The sequence below is a fragment of the Sturnira hondurensis genome, unplaced genomic scaffold, assembly GCF_014824575.4.
Source record: "Sturnira hondurensis isolate 20B ecotype Veracruz unplaced genomic scaffold, ASM1482457v3 Scaffold0015793, whole genome shotgun sequence".
NCBI classification, from domain to species: domain Eukaryota; kingdom Metazoa; phylum Chordata; class Mammalia; order Chiroptera; family Phyllostomidae; genus Sturnira; species Sturnira hondurensis.
The window spans coordinates 2,749,598-2,768,337 of record NW_028088424.1 but is presented as its reverse complement, the minus strand read 5'-3'; the positions used below and the strand labels follow the sequence as shown (position 1 = coordinate 2,768,337).

The 18,740-nt window shown below is 42.8% G+C and overlaps 1 protein-coding gene across 24 annotated transcripts in view; it reads right to left on the bottom strand.

The window, feature by feature from the left end:
• The window catches only part of NCAM1 (neural cell adhesion molecule 1), a 355,224-nt gene that overhangs the window by 45,510 nt on the left and 290,974 nt on the right, over window positions 1-18,740 (bottom strand). For 16 of the 24 annotated variants that reach the window (XM_037065610.1, XM_037065606.1, XM_037065601.1 and 13 more), the window contains exons 3-9: window positions 17,978-18,196; window positions 16,790-16,933; window positions 16,267-16,404; window positions 14,945-15,062; window positions 14,349-14,515; window positions 7,393-7,535; window positions 1,321-1,350 (exon numbers count right to left, since the gene is read on the bottom strand). In XM_037065610.1, the coding sequence (XP_036921505.1) occupies window positions 1,321-1,350; window positions 7,393-7,535; window positions 14,349-14,515; window positions 14,945-15,062; window positions 16,267-16,404; window positions 16,790-16,933; window positions 17,978-18,196 (959 nt within the window). The remainder of the gene's footprint in view (window positions 1-1,320; window positions 1,351-7,392; window positions 7,536-14,348; window positions 14,516-14,944; window positions 15,063-16,266; window positions 16,405-16,789; window positions 16,934-17,977; window positions 18,197-18,740) is intronic. The other 8 variants (XM_037065604.1, XM_037065614.1, XM_037065615.1 and 5 more) reach the window with 1 other exon arrangement.

Genomic DNA, 18,740 nt, shown 5'->3' with positions numbered 1-18,740 from the left:
CTGCTCAGGAATTATCTGACTGACTAACCCTTCTCTCCCTCCCCCAATCCCAGTAGGTCTGTGCCTCTGAAGCAATACAACACCCAGCCTGCATCAGCACTAAGTGATGCCTGTGTCATGGGAGGGAAGCATCTCAGCGAGGACGTGCACGGAACTACAGTCCCTACGACACGGAGGATGGTCTAACGCAAAGACAGCTCGTAATGAACTAGATTTGATGATGGCAGTGTGTTCGTGTGCAAAAATTAGTACCAGTGCCTGGGGACAGGCAGTCAACTTTTAAATATTAAACAGCATTAAATATTTATAGCCATGACCTGAACACATGAGTTATGTGTTTTGAATAATTACCATTTCTAAAAAGACTAAGAGGAAAGATTTACCCAATTATAACACAACCTACAGGATTGCTTGCTGGAGTCTACATTTATAGCATTACAATGTCAAAGTTCCATCTGGAGAAGAGACAAAAGCTATCTTTTTAAAAAGTATTTATCAGTTAGATCCCTGAACCTTAACTAAAGTATACTGGTCTTTGTTTCACCATCTGTTACTTAATCACACAAATCAGGTAAAAAATACTGTCTTGGAAGTGTAACAATTAAAATCTAAAGATTAATATTTAGCTTCAATTTTCAAATTAAGTCCCATATAACCCAAAATGAAGGAAGGAGTCAGAGAAATTTCAAAGGCTAAAGGCTACTGACCTTTTAAAAACATGGAACTATTTGGGCCAAATCATTCCAATCTCATAAATTTAATGCTCTACAAAAGTAGCATAGATAACATTGAACACCCTGGGATAACCAACCAGAGATCATTTGCATTGCTTCGAGATAAAGTGGGATGCGATACTCTACCAAGACCAATCATTATAAAATAAGTGAGCAACAAGATGAGTTGAGCTGGAAAAGAAAGGACTGAGTGGGATTTCAGATCACTAACCCTGTGACTTTATGATCCAAAGCTGTGTCAAGCAGGTGAAAGCCAAAAACCTTCACCATTTCAAAACAACGGCCTGCGAATTGGGGAGATTTATTTCTACAATGACCTGGATGTGATTTCACCAGCACCGTCAAGAGAATAAGATCCAGTTTTAGAAAATAACAAGGATTTGTTCGTCCACTCCCAACACAGCTTGCTTGCTCATCCTAAAATGACACTATTGCTAAGTAACATCTACCACTATTGACTTATTCTTTAATCTAACTAAATTACTAATTAGTTTAGCATGTCTGGTTATTAACGATGAGTTTAACTGTAATGCTTAATGGGAGTAATGCAAAACTAAAGACTGGCTAGTGGTCAGGTAAGCTATACCTCTTGCTTCTCTGGTCGAGTCCACGAAGCCTGGAGAGAACAAGATATAAAACACAACAAGAAAGCGGTAAAATTTTACAACATGTTGCTTCAGAGAATTGATGTATCACACGGCATTCCGTGCACATGCAGCTTCTTTTTAACTCAGAATTTTTCCAAGGCTCACTTTCAGTGGTGTGTTTATTACCCAGTTTAATTTAGGAATTAACTTGTGTTCAGCTTCCCCCACCCCACCTTATGCACATGAAGATGTACAATTCAAAGGTAAAGCCTTGCCTGGTCTTTGGTAGATGGACGGGCATGGACATCAGCAGATGCATTATATACTGCTCCTATTCCAAAACGTCTTGGGTAATCCTCGTAGTATCTGGTGGCACTACTTGTTCTCACCACATAAACTAGAGATACTGATAGAGTATGTTTCCTCCTCTGGATTTTACCTGACAGCTTATCACAAATGAACTAATGCCGTTTTGTGCTCATGCATTTCATAACTCTGCATGCATACTATCAAAAATCAAAATTTTAATTTTTATAAAAAAGGAACAACAGCAAGAAAAAGAGCATAGAGGTACATTAGGAATGAGGGGAATGAAGTCCTTAAGACTCTGGGTCAGGAAGCTTTGAGGAAACCAGGCTCTGAATGCTGTGCTGGGGCCCCAGGCAGTCCTGCGAGGCTGAGCAAGGCCCGTGTGGCGCGCAGGCTCGAGCACGCACCACTCCATCAAGCACGGCGTTCTCCACAAAGTGAGCCAACTCGGGGGCAGAGAGGGTGGGTCTTTTCCTCCCCGCATCTAGATTTTTCTCTTTTAGCTGGCCCTTGGGAATCTACTCAACGTTTTTGTGTTTTCATGTCAGGAGTCAGAAATATCATACCCTGCATTGTTCTTTCTACTAGATGGCATGCCTGCCTGATTGTCCCTGTGTTGAGATGGAAAAAGAATAGAAAAGATAACGGAGACACAGCAATGCAATCCAGAAAATGGAAATGAGTTAGCAAACATTCAGTAAGAGTCCACCAAATGCAAGGAGCTCTTGTGAGAGGCATGAGGGTGGGAATGTGGGATTATGTCACATGACGTTGGAATGAAGAAGAAAGTGGGAACAGAGGAACATGCATAGTAACTGTGGGCCAACAAGGCGAATGTGGCTGCCAATTCCACATCATTTAGAAGTTTGTCTGTCACATGCCAGGGCTGCATGAATCAAGATATTTTTTTAGGGGCTATATCATATAGAGTTGTTTGTTTTTCAGGTTTGATTCTACTTGTTTCTTCTCCCAAATCCTTATGGTCTTGGGGCTTTTAGAATAAGCAGTTGCTAGTCACACAATGTTTCTAGCTGCTTGACCTCCCACCTGTGCGTGATGTATCTTGTTTCTAGTTGCCCTCCCACAATGGGTGAGACATATCTAATCCAAGGATTGGATATGTCTTGCCCCTAACAATTTGGTGAAGGTATGTGGCCTACTTTAAGACAACCTGATGTGCAAATACCCACAAAAACTAAATTAGAATATGATTAGTATAATTCCCAAAATTGTTAGCTCCAGGTTTTTATTATCTTACAAGTGTGGAGGAATATGTATATAAATTAAAATGAAACATCCCTTCACTTACTCTAAAGTATTCCCTGTCAGACAGTTGCCCACACCCTGGGTAAGTGAGCCTCTGATTGCTCGACGCAGGCACCTTTTCCATCTTTAAAAGTGAGCACCTGGTTTATATTGAATGAGGAATTCTTCCTGATGATAAAAAGCTTCAGTTTGCAGAGAATTCAGAATTTCAAAAGGTCTTTTATTTGTGGGCCACTTGGTCTGCTCAAAATGCGAGGTTCACAAAATGCTTTTTACCTTTTCTGTTTCTCTCTTTTGAGCTCAACTCTTCGCCCCTCTCCTTTTCCTTAAACATTGAGGCTTCATATGCTTTCCTTTACCAGTCATTTCCAAGGCATGTTTAAACAAGCACACAGTAAATTTGTTATGCCAGAGACAGATGATGCAAATTACCATTGGGAAGTTTCATTCACTATGGAACTAGTATCTGGAATTTAGTGCCATTCACTCAAATGCCTGGCAGCAGTTAAAATGAGTGTGGGCGGAAAGAGTAATGAAATGGTGTGGATGCACAAACTTTCTTTGTACCTGCATTGTCACGGTGACCTCCATACACATCAATCACACTGACCCACTGTAACATTCAAATATGTTTCGTTTTTCATCAACATAATAGTGACCACTAAGAAATGAATTAATTCCAGACAAACGACCTACCCTAATGGTCATAATGACCTGAACTTAGAGCTGTCATCAGCTGAGGAGTGAAACCGACTCAACCAGCTGAAGCTCAGCAGATTGATGATGGTCCATCCCCAGGAAGTGATTGGACTAAACCTAGAGACATGACCAAAGACAGGGTAGGACATGCAGGCTCACTGTTCTGGGTTCTGCTTTTTTCCTTATTTTTTAATGAAGAAAAACATGAGTATTCCATTAGAAATTCACGATGTGTCTATGGTTGAAAGCCTTTTCTCCTCTCAGTGAAGCAAAGGACCAGGCTGCTCTAAAGAGCTTATATTGAAAATAACTTTATTAAAGAAACCATTGAGCTTTTTACACAAGTCACTAAAATTATGAGAATGAACTGGGGCATTTGGTGCTCTACCTTCTTAGCCACTGACCCAGAGGAAGCCCTGGTGGCATCCTAAGGGTTCTGTACTGGACCCTGTCCCAGTCAACACTTTTACCAGTGACCTGGACAAAGATGTTTCAAATAAGTGTTCACATAAGGTTGGAGCAATAACTAATACAATACTTCCCAGGTGAACAGGGAAGACCACTCCATTGGGCCTTGTGCTCAGGCTGGGGTCACCATGGGCTGCTAGGCCTTATTACTTTCAATATATATAAATAAAATAGGGGGGAGGGCATGTGGATTGAAATTCCCTGGACCCAAAGACCTCTAAAGAACAGTTCTAATAAAAGGCATTCTTAACTGGACAGAGAGTGGACTCAAATGATTGTTCTCAAGCCAGAGAGTGTTTTTACATATGGAATTTTGATAATCACAATGATTAGAGGTGGCTACTGGTACTTAGCGGGGAGGGCTTAGGGTGCTAAATATCTTGCAATGCACAAGGGACAGTTCCAGTAAAGGAACAGTCTTCCCAAATTTTTGTAATGACCACATTGAGAAACACTGGGTTGCAGCCAACCAAATATAATTTTTAACAGAAATAAATATAAAATTTTGCAAGACTAGACAAGCAATCAACTGCATAAGAATGGGACAGGAGATGTGTGGCTTACATGCAGTTCATGTAAAAAGACCTGAACATTTCAGCTGACCACAAGCTCAATGTGAGGCAGCAGGATGAGGAAAGCGCTGAAGGGCCAATGCAACTCTAATTGCATTATGGTGCCCACACCAGGGGAGCAATAGCCCCAGGGAAGTCTGCATCAGTGGCCCTGGGCACCACAACATTTTAATGCAGCACAGGTGAACAAAGCCGTCTATTACAGGACAACTGGTAAGGTACACAAGATCAGACTGACTAAAAAAAATTGAACAGCTACTTTGCGGACCCTCATACAAAGGCTGACTGGCAGAAGCAGAAACGCTGAGAGGCAGAAGGGGCAAGGAAGTGGACCTTCCCAATCATCAGCGTTGGCCCACTGCCTTACGGAGGACCGACACCGCCACTTGCAGGCAGGGGCTTGGTAAGACTAAGCAACCTCAAAGGGTGGCTTCCTTCCAGCCTCCTATGATCCTGGCATTGTATGTGATCTAATTCTCAGGAGCCTCTTTACCTTGGCAGTTGGATACAATTGCCTATTCTTACCTGTTTAGTGTATCATCCTGATTTGAAAAGGAAAAATCGTTTTCTTCCATTCCTACAATTCACTGACTCTAGGTATCAATTCATTTGATACCTAATTTCGTATCATGCAACTTCAGATGGAGTTGCACATGAGGAACAGCTACCAAAGCAAAAGTGAAATTTATTATCTGGAGTCCAACAGCCCACAAAAAGGCCATCACTGTTTTCTTAATTATTAGCTATCCACCCATGTATAAGATGGACTTTGGGCCTCTTTGATGTCAATATAAAATTAATAGAAATGGCAACTTTTCTACACAGGTTTCACTTAGGCAGATATGTTAATCTGGCGTCACAACACTGGCTGACTTAGAGGACTTGTTCTAACATCGATTCACTCATGTTCCAGTTATGTCACTTTAAGTAAATCTGAAGGCAGTCTTTTGTAAAAGAAACCATAATAAAATCTATGTGGTTGGGCTTCAATAGTTATCTCAGATTGAGACAAATGGTCTATACTGTCAGATGAATTATACAAAGTCTATTTGGCTCAAAACAGTCTCTGCCGAACACCTTTAGTCTCATTTAGTAAGTATGAGTGTGTATTAGTGCCTGGTTATGTGTTCTCATTCTGTAAAAAGGAATTCACAGATACAAGCCACAAGTGCCAACCTATTAAAGGACCTAAGGTAGGCACAAATTTTAATAACCCTTCTGGTCTAACTTAGCTGTTAAGCTATTCCTAGAAAAGATACAGAATTTAAAAGCATCATTCATCTGGGATAGATATTATTTCTGTCCTTCACTGAGGTCAAAGATATACCCTGGGTCATTCTGGACAAATCTGCTTTCAAGTCTGATATAGAAAAATCTGTCAAGCAGCGGCCCTGTGGTTTGATCCCTGAAATGTACTGTACATTCAATCCATGTAGCACACACAATAGACCTGCAACCAGAGCTGAGGGTTTAATTCCAATGTTGATAAAGAAAGTACCCAAGTAAACACTATATTTCTTAATCTAGTACAATACCAAGCAGCATATGCGAGTTTCAAAAATACTTAGCAGTTCCTCAGTGGAGTTTTTGTTGAGTTGAATTCAACTCTGGAGGTAAAATTTGCAAAAAAGAATTTCTTTTGGAACAGTTATTTGTTCTTTTTGATTCGATTTTTCTTTTATTAGTGGAACAGAAATCAGTTCCTCAAATGCAGATTCCAAATCTGGCTCCAGGTTCTCACACTATCCCTTTTTGGCTTAACTTGCGTGTACCCTCTCTAGGGATCTCCTTTAGGTAGGCGGAAGAGTGAAGATCTATCATTTCTGACATTCTGGTCAATAAGCAATCCATTATAAATGTCCTTTTAATCTTAGGCCATTACTTCTGAATAGGTGACAAAGCTTCGGCCAACTGAAATGAAGCTCATTACTATAGGATATATGAGATGAGATTGCGGAAGTAAGATGGTGTAAGTTGCTTTAAAACCAAGCTTATTCCTCCTTCTGCATTTGGCCCACTCAATAGCAAAGGTTGCATGATGGTCATCTCAATTGTTATATATTGTCAGTTAAAAAGACAGCTTTCCAGAGGTCTGTCAGTCTACATCTTTTAAAGTTACATCTTCCCAGTCACTTAAGTTTGTCAGGAAGGTCACTACATTGTTCTTACTTTCTCAGTGAATATACTGTAGAGCCCAGTACAATCACTGTCATGTGGAAACTGCTAACTATTTTTGCCTTTAGATCAAAATGATATACAAGTGTGATTGAGAATACAGGCAGACACAAAGGCAACCAAGCTTTTGTGCAGACAGTGCATGTATAGCATGAGTATACAAAGCACAAGGAAAAGAACTGATAGGCTTATTCTGACCCTATGATTTCCAGGAGACATTTCCTTGGGTGCCCTGAGATGAGGATGAAACCACCTGGAGCACCAGGACCTTTGTTTTGCCTTGTTCCTCACAGCCTCATAACCTTGTGTTTGAAACTCACTGTCTTCTTCCTCCCCAGAACTAGAGTCTACTCTGACCATACCCACTAGCTTCACCCCCCTGCAAATACCCCTTCTATTGCCAGGGGATGCTGAGCAGGCTACATCCAGGCAGGCTGGAGGAGGGAGGCTACAGAACCTGCTCTCAGCCTCCAGTGACCTCGTCCCACCTTCTGGCTCACCAAAGAGAACTGGGCATGGGGTGGACTCAGTCTGCTTCAAGTCTGTGTTCCATGGCCCTGAAACTTTTGGGCGACATTATACCTTTTCTTCGCTGCTGATGTTTCGGGTGGAAGTTCTCCAGGTGATAGAGGGAATGGGGTCGCCCGAGGCTTCACAGGTAAGAGTGACCTGTTCCTCCAATTCCATGGCGGTCTGGTTTTCTACGTATGTGATTTTGGGTTTTGCTGAAAAGGCAAAAAACATTCCTGTAATGTTTACCTAGTATTTTTAGCTTTCCAGGTTTAAATGGTAATATATACACATGTAATAAAGGTTATCTACTTCCTAAGTATAAGGCTGTATTCTAGGCGGTGAAGCCCTAAGGAGTTTACCATGAAGCAGGCACATGACAATACCCAGGTGACAGTAATGGAAACAATATCCTGTACAGTAAGAGCGCTAAGTAAGGGCAATGGGTGCGGGAGGCATGGAGTAGAAGAGCCCTCTTCTGCTTGGAGTCTAAGGGAGGACACAGCTTTTGGGGTGGGCCATGAGATTTTCAGTCAGTGAACTTTGGGGTGGAGATAAAGTCATCACAAAGGTAGAAAACTACTTGAATAAAAGCAATGAAGCAGGACCATGTGAAGAGAGGGTTGGGAACAGAGCCATGTATGAGCACCAAAGCAGAGGGAGACAAGGTTGGATCCTGGCAGAGAGAGTCTTGATTCCGGTTAAAGCTTGGGCTTGAATTTTATCCTGTGGCAGCTGGAGGCCCCCTGACAGTGATCAGAGGGATGAAGTGATCACTTGTCTTACAAGAAGGTTAACCTAGAAAAAATTCAAGGTGATTTAGCAAGGAGAAAATCTTGTGATGGGAAAACTAGTTTGGAAGTTCTGGCAGTGCCGCAATGTGCCATGACGTTGTCCTGATCGAGGCCATCTCAGGGGGACAGGAAGGACAGCTCTGAGAGAGATGCAAGAGGGGTTTCCTGGGCAGTGGCACGTAAGCAGAGGGCAAGAAGCAACGAAGGCACGAGAAGGAGCCAAATGACCAGGATTCATAATGACTGGGAAAGTTGTGGTGACCCAAGTAAGGAAATGCGGCGAGTGAGTTGGGATTGTGGATGGCGCTGGGGTGGGAAGGAGACAAGCTGAGATGAGTTCATTTTCCAAATGTTTTGGGTAATGCAATAAAGCACAAGCATTTAAGCTTAGTTAAATGCTAAAACATTAGAGAAAATTGAATTTTCCCAATTTAAAACAATTATACTCTGAAATTGCTAAACCTTCCATAGAAGGGAAAGGGTGACACTGTACAAATGTAACTAATTTCACTAACAGAGAAAAAGGTCAGGACAGATAATAAATAAATACATATGAATTATGGATAATTTTTGAAAGGACTGCATTTCCTTTATATTCGAATTCACACAGTAACCTCAAGTAGACTAATAAACTACTGCCTATATACATCCCCCAGATTGAAGCCCTTGATTCTGCTTTAATACACAGAGAATAATAATAGAGCTGTGCATTTTCTGTAGAAAATATCTGCTTCTATATAAAGCTACCCCATAGACAAGTAGGCATCTAGGGGGAAAAAAAGAAAAAAAGAAAACTACCACATAGCTCAAACACTCTTCTAAATTAATCTGCACTAATAGCCAGCTTCGCCAACCCTCGATGGCCCGCTGGCACATCGGCACATCTCAATCCAAGGTGGCCAAAGGATGCCAAATCGGGACCGACGGAGTGCTCATGAGTGAGGCGTTCCTTTAGGAAGGCTTTGATAAACAGGACTTTGAAAAAGCCTACAACTCATATTGGATGAAGTAAGGGCAAAATGCTGTGAAGGAGGTTTTAGGCCAAGGAAAAGCTGGATTTCTATCCTGCTAAAATCACACATTGAAAAGTTTAAAAAATCATCCAAATAGCTGAATTCACTAAAACTAACAGTTTGGGGGCAGGGGTTAGAAGGATTTATAAGGATTCTGGGCCCTTGAAACTTAGTCAGATGCTATGACCTGACCTTTGTCCCGGCAGCAAAGGGTTGGCGAAGACAGAGGACAAGTTAATGTCTATTCATAGTATTTGGTCTGTGAGGCTCCATTTTGCAGATTGTTATAATGGGGGCACTGTATAAGTCCCTAGAAAAAGGAAAACTATATTCTTATTAAAAACATTATTAACAACGACTAATTCTGTAATGTCTACAGAGGGCTGTTGGAAGGAAGGTAAGCTTCTCACTGGTTAAGTTCTCTGTACTCCAGAAACAAGGCTATTATCAGAACAAACTGAAGGCTTAGAATATGGCCTTGGAAATAGAATAGCAATGCAAGTTATTGTCCAAATTGGAGCACACTTGAGAGTGAAAAGGAGCACTCTGAATAATCATACTGGGGCAATGGCAAACAGGGACAGACCCAGGGTTACTTTCCTCTGTGTACCGGCATCTAGAGGAATGTGTCCAGGTTTTATCTATGGATGGTAATGCACCATCTTAATTAACCTCTATTGTGAGTCCTTCACTGGACCCCTGTTCTATTCTCTACCTGCCACATGGGGCCTATTGCCTAGATTGCTCCACTGCCCCTCTCCCCACAGACCCTCCTGTGAGCATGCCTGCTCTCCTCTTCCAACATGTCCACAGTTGTCCTGCCACCCAGGGCCAGCCTTGTCTACTTTCACCTCAATCCAGGCTTCTGCAAGCCTAGTCCAAGAAGGGCTGTGGAGTTCTGCTTCTGTGAACTGAGAGGTTGGACACGGCCAGGTACACCTTCCTTCAGCCCTGTTTGTCCTTTGCTGTAACTCACAAGGGCTGCTTTGGTCCTTAGGGATCAGCTAAGCCAGGCTTCTGCCCATTGGTGAACTTGCCTAAGCTCACTGCAGTGTGAGACCTTAAAAGTATTTATATGAGCATAATAAGAATCTGTGGAGACAAAAATACTTCTTCAGAAAGGCCCACAGGGAGAGGAGCAATTGAAATTCACTGCCAAACTTAAAGGAAGGGAGGACGCAACTACTTAGTAAAAAGAACATTTGGCTGATAACTAGGGCAATGTATGCTAAAATGTTTCCCTTTCTTAGGAAAATATGATGTCAATTAGGTGCAATTACAGCAGACCCTAATTTAGATACGCCCCTAACACACTAATTGCCCACAGGGCACAGGGGAACCTGCTGTATTTCTCCCCCAAGTGCTAGTCACAGATGGCATGGGGGGGGGGTGCAGCGGAGGAGAAGGAGAGAAAGGGTTGAAGAAAGATGAAGCCCTAAGTGGCTGGCCCCTCCCCACCTTGTTTCCTGGCCCTGGTGCCAATCTCCTAAACCAAGTGGGGAGATCAAAGGAGGAGGAGAGAAAGGAGGTCAGGAACATGAATGGAGAGGGAAAGGGGAGTCTAAATGGTAGCAAGTTACAGACATTACAGAGGAGGATTCTCATTCTGGAGGGGTTGGATTAGACATGGTCTCTAAGAGTCTATGGTTTCCTTACCTATGTCTGCAGGAGTCTGGCCACCTCACTTGGCTTTGCTCTACTGAGCTGCCTAGTGTACATTCTCCCAGCTGCAGTCTTGGGAAAGAGACTGCAGTAGTAGAGCCAGAGGTAGGGGAGGGGGAGAGAGAGGTTCAAGATGGGATGCCTAGTGAAGTAGGTGGGTGGGAAGACAAACCCTGCCTTGCCGTGGTTCCTATGTCTCACTTACCCTACCTCCTCACCTACTTCCCTGACTTTCCTCACTCCCTTCACTCCAGCATGGCTCCACATGGTTCCTTCCTAGCATAGCTGTGTCCACCAGAGAGGCTGGTGTACACAGAAGAGAAGCCAAGGTCTATTCTTGACAGTCAGGTTGGAGCTGAGTGTACTTCTGTAGAGAAACCAAGTTATCCACACGGTAAAGGAAGAGCACACTAATTTCACTATGACCAATCATGCCATATGTAATTTAAAATTTTGTATTCATTTTTATTTTTAGAGAGAGGGAAAGGGAGGGAGAAAGAGAGGAAGAGAACCATCGATGTGAGAGAGAAATATTGATCAGTTGTCTCTCATATGCACCCTGATGGGAGACCAAACCTGCAACCCAGGCTTATGACCTGTCTGGGAATCGAACCAGAAACCTTTCAGTTTTCAGGGTGATGCCGAACCACTGATCCCCACCGGCAGGGCCCATATGTAATTTAGATATAATATGTGTTAAATGGGGTTTCATGGAGTAGCAACTATCACTGATAGCTGAGGGACTGGACTTAAAATCTTGGGCTTGAATCTTGGATTAAGGGTGGGTTTGAATCTCTCTGTGCTCAATTTCCTCATTTGTAAAATGGGGATAATAATTAAATCTCCCTCATAGGGCTGTGTTGAGGATTAAAAGAGCTAATTTATGAATAGTACTTCACATAGTGCTTGGCATATTATAAGTGCTCACTTCTGCTCGGCATTATTATTTTATAAGGCTAATATCTGAAAGAATTTCCTAAAAACAAGTTATGATTATACATTTCTAGGATCATCTCCCTGCTGTATGAATTATGCTTAATTCGCACAAAATTAATTGCTATTCCCTCATTTATTCAAATACTACTATGAGTAACATGGCAGGCACTGCTCTAGGTGCCAGGGGTACATCTGTGAGTGGAGCAGACACGGGTCCCTGTCCACAAGAAGCCTGTGCATGTGTGGCCTGAAATGCTCACCCATCTTTCCTCTTCTGGGAACTCCTGTTTGTTTACTAGCACATCATTGGCAAGGGCTTCTCTAACTTCTGTCATGTGGGACTAGAGGCCCTTTCCTACAAAACACTATGTGTATGGCTGCCATGAAGTCATTATAAAGGATAAAAATTTCAGTGTTGACCATCTACATTAGCCTGTGAATCCACTGATGAGAACAGAGTGCATGTTATTCATCCTTGTAACCTTGGCAATGGCTGAGCCCATACCATGCACTCAAATGTTACTGACTGACACTATCTAAATATTATATCAATAATTTATATGCTTATATGTTCATCTCTTTATTGTGTATCTCAGGGATATCTTACTTATCTCTGTAGTCCCTCTGTCTAGCAATGATGGTGATCAATAAATATTTATTTGTTAAATTAAGAAATAAATGAACAAATCCATGTGTCTTTCTCTATAATATAAAAAAAATGTACAATTTGTGTGACTGAAGATCAGTCAGACTTAGAGAAAAGACTATCAAGAATATTTTTCAAGAAGTTTGCTTTTCATCTTCACGTATATACTTCAGTTATCTACTGAGTTAATCTGAAGCAAGCTGATACACTGTTTATAAACCCAATTGTTATTACTGAATAAATCAGATTCACCTGCGATTAGCAAGTCCAATTGCATATAAATGCTTGATTTTCAAAGGTCTGTGTTTACAAACACAGATTGGTTCTCCTGATCAGGCTAGACAGGCAGGTCCCAAGCAAGTCTCCAGGCTCACACTGCAACAGCCTGGAAGCCTCAAGCACCAGAGCTGCCTCTCTGGCATCTCTTCTGGTAGCACTGTCTACAGCGGACCAGTTTATCTATGGTTTCTAAAAAGATCAGCAGAGAGAGGTGAGCGCCACTAGGTTAAACATCCCTCCCCCCTACAAATTCTTTTTCCAAGATCAGATCAAAATGTATTTCAATTCTAAATGAAGACAAAGTGAGCAGAGATGTGAGGGCCCTTTTCATGACTTTTATGGCACTGTTTCACATAGGCCAGGGAAGGAAGCAAAGGGAAACGGAGGCACTGGTCACTAATATTTACCAAGGACCCATGATGAGTCTGGCAGTGCTTGGAGGGCCAGAGATAAGGCAAGAGTATGTATGTGACAGCCAGCATGCTGCCATCTTAGAGTCTACACTCTCAGTAGAGGTGAGAGACAAACAATCCCCCAAACAAAGATGTAAATGAGCTCAGTTCAGGTATTGAAAAGTGCAATGAGGATGATACAGTAAGATTAATGGAAGAGATTAGTGGAGGTAGGGGGTTGGTGGTGATGAGGGTACTGCATTAGGCAGGGCGGTGCAGAGAGGATTCACGGAGAAGGCGGTAGAGTTGAGATCTGAAAGAAGCAGCCAGCTGGGAGTAGGTCTGAGGGAGNGGTGAGAGACAAACAATTCCCCAAACAAAGATATAAATGAGCTCAGTTCAGGTATTGAAAAGTGCAATGAGGATGATACAGTAAGATTAATGGAAGAGATTAGTGGAGGTAGGGGGTTGGTGGTGATGAGGGTACTGCATTAGGCAGGGCGGTGCAGAGAGGATTCACGGAGAAGGCGGTAGAGTTGAGATCTGAAAGAAGCAGCCAGCTGGGAGTAGGTCTGAGGGAGTAATATCACAAATGAGAGAAACATTAAGTGCAATGTTCCTGAGGCAGGGAACAAGCCTGGTGTGTCTGAGGGACAGAAAGGAGGTCTGAGGGGTTGGAGACTTTTAAACGTAGAACAAAGTGGAAGGAAGATGAGGTCAGGAAAGAAGGTGGGCTAGCTCTGGCTTAGTGATGTTGGGCCATGGTAGGGGTTCTAAATTTTATCCTGGTTGCAAAAGGAAGTCATGGGACGATTTATTTATTTATTCATAATCCTCATCAGAGGATATATTTATCGACTTTTAGAGAAAGGAAAGGGGCGAGAGAAACACTGATCAATTGCCTTCTGTATGCGCCTTGACTGGGGATTGAACTCACAGCCTAGGTATGCGCCCTGACCAGGAATGAAACCTGCAATCTTTTAGTGTATGGGATGACACTCCAACCAACTAAGTCATCTGGCAGGGGCCCTGGGAGGACTTTATACATAGGAGTGGAACTTAAGGTCAACCTGGCTACTGTAAGTAGGAGGGGTTGAAGGGACCCTATGGGAGACAGGAAGACCAGCTGAGAGGTTGTGTCATTGAGTATGGGGGCAGGACAGTGGCTTGAACTGGGGCATAGATGATAGAGCTGCCAAGAATTGGCAGCATTTGGGATAGATTCTGAGGCAGAGTGGACTCTCGCTGATGGACTGAGTGTGTAGGGTAAGAGGAATTTAGAGACCTTGACATCCACTGTCCTTACCAAAGACTTTGAGGTGGATGGATGCATCCTGCTCTCCAGCCTTGTTCTCGGCGATACACACGTACTCAGCCTCGTCGTTCTTATCCACCTTCCTGATGGTCAGCTCTGAACTGTCGTCACTGAAGAAGTACTTCTCATCTTCCTCATTCTCTATCTGTTCCCCATCTCTACAGGGTACAGAATGCAAAGTAGCATGATTTTGACCACAGAGATAAGATGTTTATTTTTAGTTAGTCTCCATAAAATGCAGTCTGAGCCCATGGGAAAGGCTCGGTCTTCACAGAAGGTTAGGACACCAAATTGTATTTCTATATGTACCTTTGATTCCTCCATCCAAACCTCTGATTCTGTCCTGGGGTTGCACACTGTACCCACAGACATAGCAAGAGGGCCTCCAAGGCCATACCCCTCTGCCCCACAAACTGAAGATGAAGGAATCTAATGCACAGGACAGGAGAATCATCCATTCTGCACCGGAGTTAATAACACTTATAGGCAGTCTATTCCCATTCCATTGCAATGCTAGCATAGAGCAGACCCTTATGCTGCCCCCTTCTCTGCTAGTCCCTCATAAAAGGCAGGAGCCAGTGTCTTACTTTGTCCAGCTCATGGTGGGCTCTGGGAAGCCTTCAGCATCGCACACCAGGGTGACGGACTGGCCGAGGTTGGCGGTGGCATTCACTATGCTTTGCCTGGCCTTGACGGTGGGTGGTACTGAAGGATAGAAGGACTGTCAGGGATGTTGTGAAAACTCAGTGGCCTGGCGAAGAAGCACTTCTAAGGAACCCTAGGTCAAGGGGTCATAGACTGGGGGTCAAGAGTCCTGGCAGCTACAGAGTTAGTGTAAGAGATTTAAATTCATGCGGGTACTAAATAATTATTGTAAACTGAATAAATATGCATTAGTGTTTTATAATAATATACAGAGTTGGGCAGAAGTAGGTTTATAGGTGGTATGAGTATGCAAAACAGTTTATTCTTATATTATTAATTATTGCATTTATTATTATTATTATTAAGCTACTGCTGCCCACCCCTATATAATAATATTGTTTTTCAGTAATATAGCTTTAGAAGCTATATTAATGCATTTTATCCATTTTAAAATGGTAGTCAATTTAGAGTCGCTATTTATCATTACATATTTTCTCAATCAATGCATACTCAACTTACAACTACCATGGTTAGTTGAACTTAATGTTCAAAAGGAGACTCTTCATACTGGCAAAAATTGAAAGCCCTGATCCTGGTGATTAAATGGTTAACATCAATTTGAAATGCACCAGCTCGCCGAAGAGTGACATTTCTCTGGGGATGTAATAAACACCCTATGCACAAACTCTTTTACTGAAGGAATGAGAGGGGGAGAGTTTGGCAAAAACATATATCAATATCCAAAACAATATGACCATGATTTACTTATTTTCTCAGTACTGACATTATAATTTCCAGTAAACACCTTGTAAATGTCAGATCAATTCCACGAATGTGTTTATTTGACATTGCAAATTAAAACTAATAAGTCCAAGGACCATAATTCTGACTATTCCAAGGCCTGAATTGATTATAGTATTTTCTTTGAACATTGAACCAAGGGACTAACTTCAGAATTACAGTAACATCAAGGACAATGAAGGATGAATGAGAATTCGTTATTAAGCACAGAGAAAGTTTCTAGTGTTTCAAGACAATGAAGGACCTTCAAGGTTTACACTAAAAGTCCTCATAGTTGAGGGAGAACCAAAAGGCAAGTATATTTACAAAAAAAGGAACAAAGCTAGAGGCAATAGAAAGTAGGGGGCATTCAACTGAGATTGATGGGTCTGTATTTTATAGAGCAAAGAGGAAGTTAAAGAGAATGATTTTGGGGGACCAAGGTTGTAGGGATGTAGAGAGTAGGAAGAACACATCTCCTCACCATTCACAATGACCTGAATATCCTTGAAGTTGATCTCCCCCCGTGCCAGGATCCTGCCCTCACAGCGGTAAGTGCCCTCATCAGTTTTCTTGATGTTCCGAATCTGCAGGTAGTTGTTGGACAGGACTATGAATCGGACTAGAAGAGACAAGAGGCAGGTTTATCCAAGGATCAGTGAGAGAACTTGTATCTGTAGGTAGGTCGCTGAGCCTTTCCTTTTTCCTAGCTTCAGTCTTATGGGGTGGGGCTTTAAGTTGAAGTAAGAAAATGTGTCCCTGGCTCTGACATAGAGCCAAGAGCAAAAGTTTATTGTAAATCTGTCTTTTTCTTTGGAGAGAAAGTCAAGTTCCTGAATATACAAACTACAGACATACACCCTTTCAGGACCTGGAAACTGCATGTGATTCTGGGACACAGGAATCTGAGTTTGGATTGAAATGTCTCAGAGGCTTGCAGAGGTGGAAACTCTAGAGGACTTGGTGGCCCAGGAGAAAAGGCAGCTGACAGGGAATTCAGGTCTCACCATCTTTTTTCAGGATGACATCTCGACCTTTGTGCTTCCAGATGATGGTTGGGGGTAGGGAGCTGACTACATCACACACGATCACAGCATCCTCCCCTTCCCTGAACTCCTGTGGGGTTGGTGCATTCTTGAACATGAGCTTCTCTGGAAAATAAGCAAGAGAAAAGTGAGGAAAAACAGCTGGTCCTCCCACAAAGATCCCTGTTCGCTGGAGCCATGTTGCCTGGGTTTGAGTTGAAGACAACTCTTGGTCAGTACAAGAGGGGATCCCATCCAGAACTCTGTCAAAGATGCCAGGTGGAGTGGCTGGCACAAGTAGGGGAATATAGCATCAAAGTTTGGCAATTAACATCTATTCACTGAGTGCCAAATGTATCACAACTTGTGTATAAAACATCCATGGAGGTAAAGGGCTGTCTTTACCAAGGGTCCTTTGCTATGTGGGTTGGTGCCACTGAGACACAATGCATAGGTAGAATGAAATGGTAAAACACCTATTCTACAATGAACAGTAGGAGTCATCAATGCTTTCTCTGTCTCTCACTCTGTCTGGTACTCCAACCCCAACTTTATACAGCAGAGAGAATTTTATAGAATAGAACAGAAAAAAAAAACATTAATGGCAATCAATAATGTGGCAATCAATACTGTTCCATTAATTGTCACCCACCACTAGCCATTGGGACAGATGCATGATAAAAAAGTAATGAGATGCCATCGTCAGACCAGGTTTCAGTGGCAGTTGGAGCAGCCTGTTCTGAGTGGCAAAGAGTGTTCAAATAATACCCATCGTCCACTCCCCACCGAGCCCTTGGACTCCCTTACCATCAGGGAGAGTGAAATAAGGGGGGACTCTGAATTGGACAATGGTCAGTCAACACTTGAGGAAGGGATAGGGGCACCCACAAAAGCTTTCTGGAAACTGTGTAGTTTGAATTTGGAGAATGGGGGATAGTGGGAAGTTGCTTTGACCAACGTGGGCCCAGGTTGTGAGTTGAGTTGGCCAAGGATCATTTAATAGCATACTGGAGCTCGTAGCTTAATTCAGAAAAGACTTAGGGTGAGGAAAGAAGCCCTGTCAAGCTCTCAGCTGTTCCTCTATTGCCCTCTCAGTCTGTCTGCTGCCCACGTGTCTTCCTTGCCAAAGGAGGGGACAGGGATATAGAAGGAGAAGGAGGAGGTTCTTACGAAAGATCTTCACATTGACCGTGGCCTCTGACTCACTGCCATCCTCGCCAGTGACCACGCACTTGTAAATGCCGGCATCATCAATGTTGGCATTGTAGATGGTGAGGGTGGAAGAAGAGTCATCATTCCATACCACTGAGATCCGCTGCTGGTTCGGGGTGAGCTTTTCTCCATTGGGGGAGAACCAGGAGATATCTTTATCTTTGGCATCCCCTGCCACTAAAGAGGAAGAGATTATTTTCAAAGCACAAAAGTTAAAATGACAAAGTCCCCACTAGGGTGACTGTGGGTACTCAGTAAAAGCTATTGAACAAGAGATCATTGGGCTGGATGATCAGGGAGGGGTGACCATTTACCTTAGAATGTCACTCTGGCTTCTGTATTTGTCATATACATAACACCACTTATGGTATATGGAAAGAACTCAACAACCACTTGTGCCAGTATTTCTCATGGTGGTCCTATCCATAGTGAGTGAAAAAAAAGAGATATTTGTTGAGGACCTACTGTGTGCCAAGCACTCAGCTAGGAGTGAACAACCTCACAGAATGTGGATGGGTCGGGGCAAAGAGGGTTAATAGATCTAGGATTGGAGCTCAAGTGCTTAGCTGGTTGGAGCCAACTGATTAGCTTGTGTTCAAAGGCTTAGGTTATGGGCTCCTAAGTGGAAGATGAGACACTGGCTAGTACAGACTTCAGATGATCTAATTTGTGCATCTGCCTGCACAAACTGGCATGGCTGTCATTCCAGCACCCCCTGGCA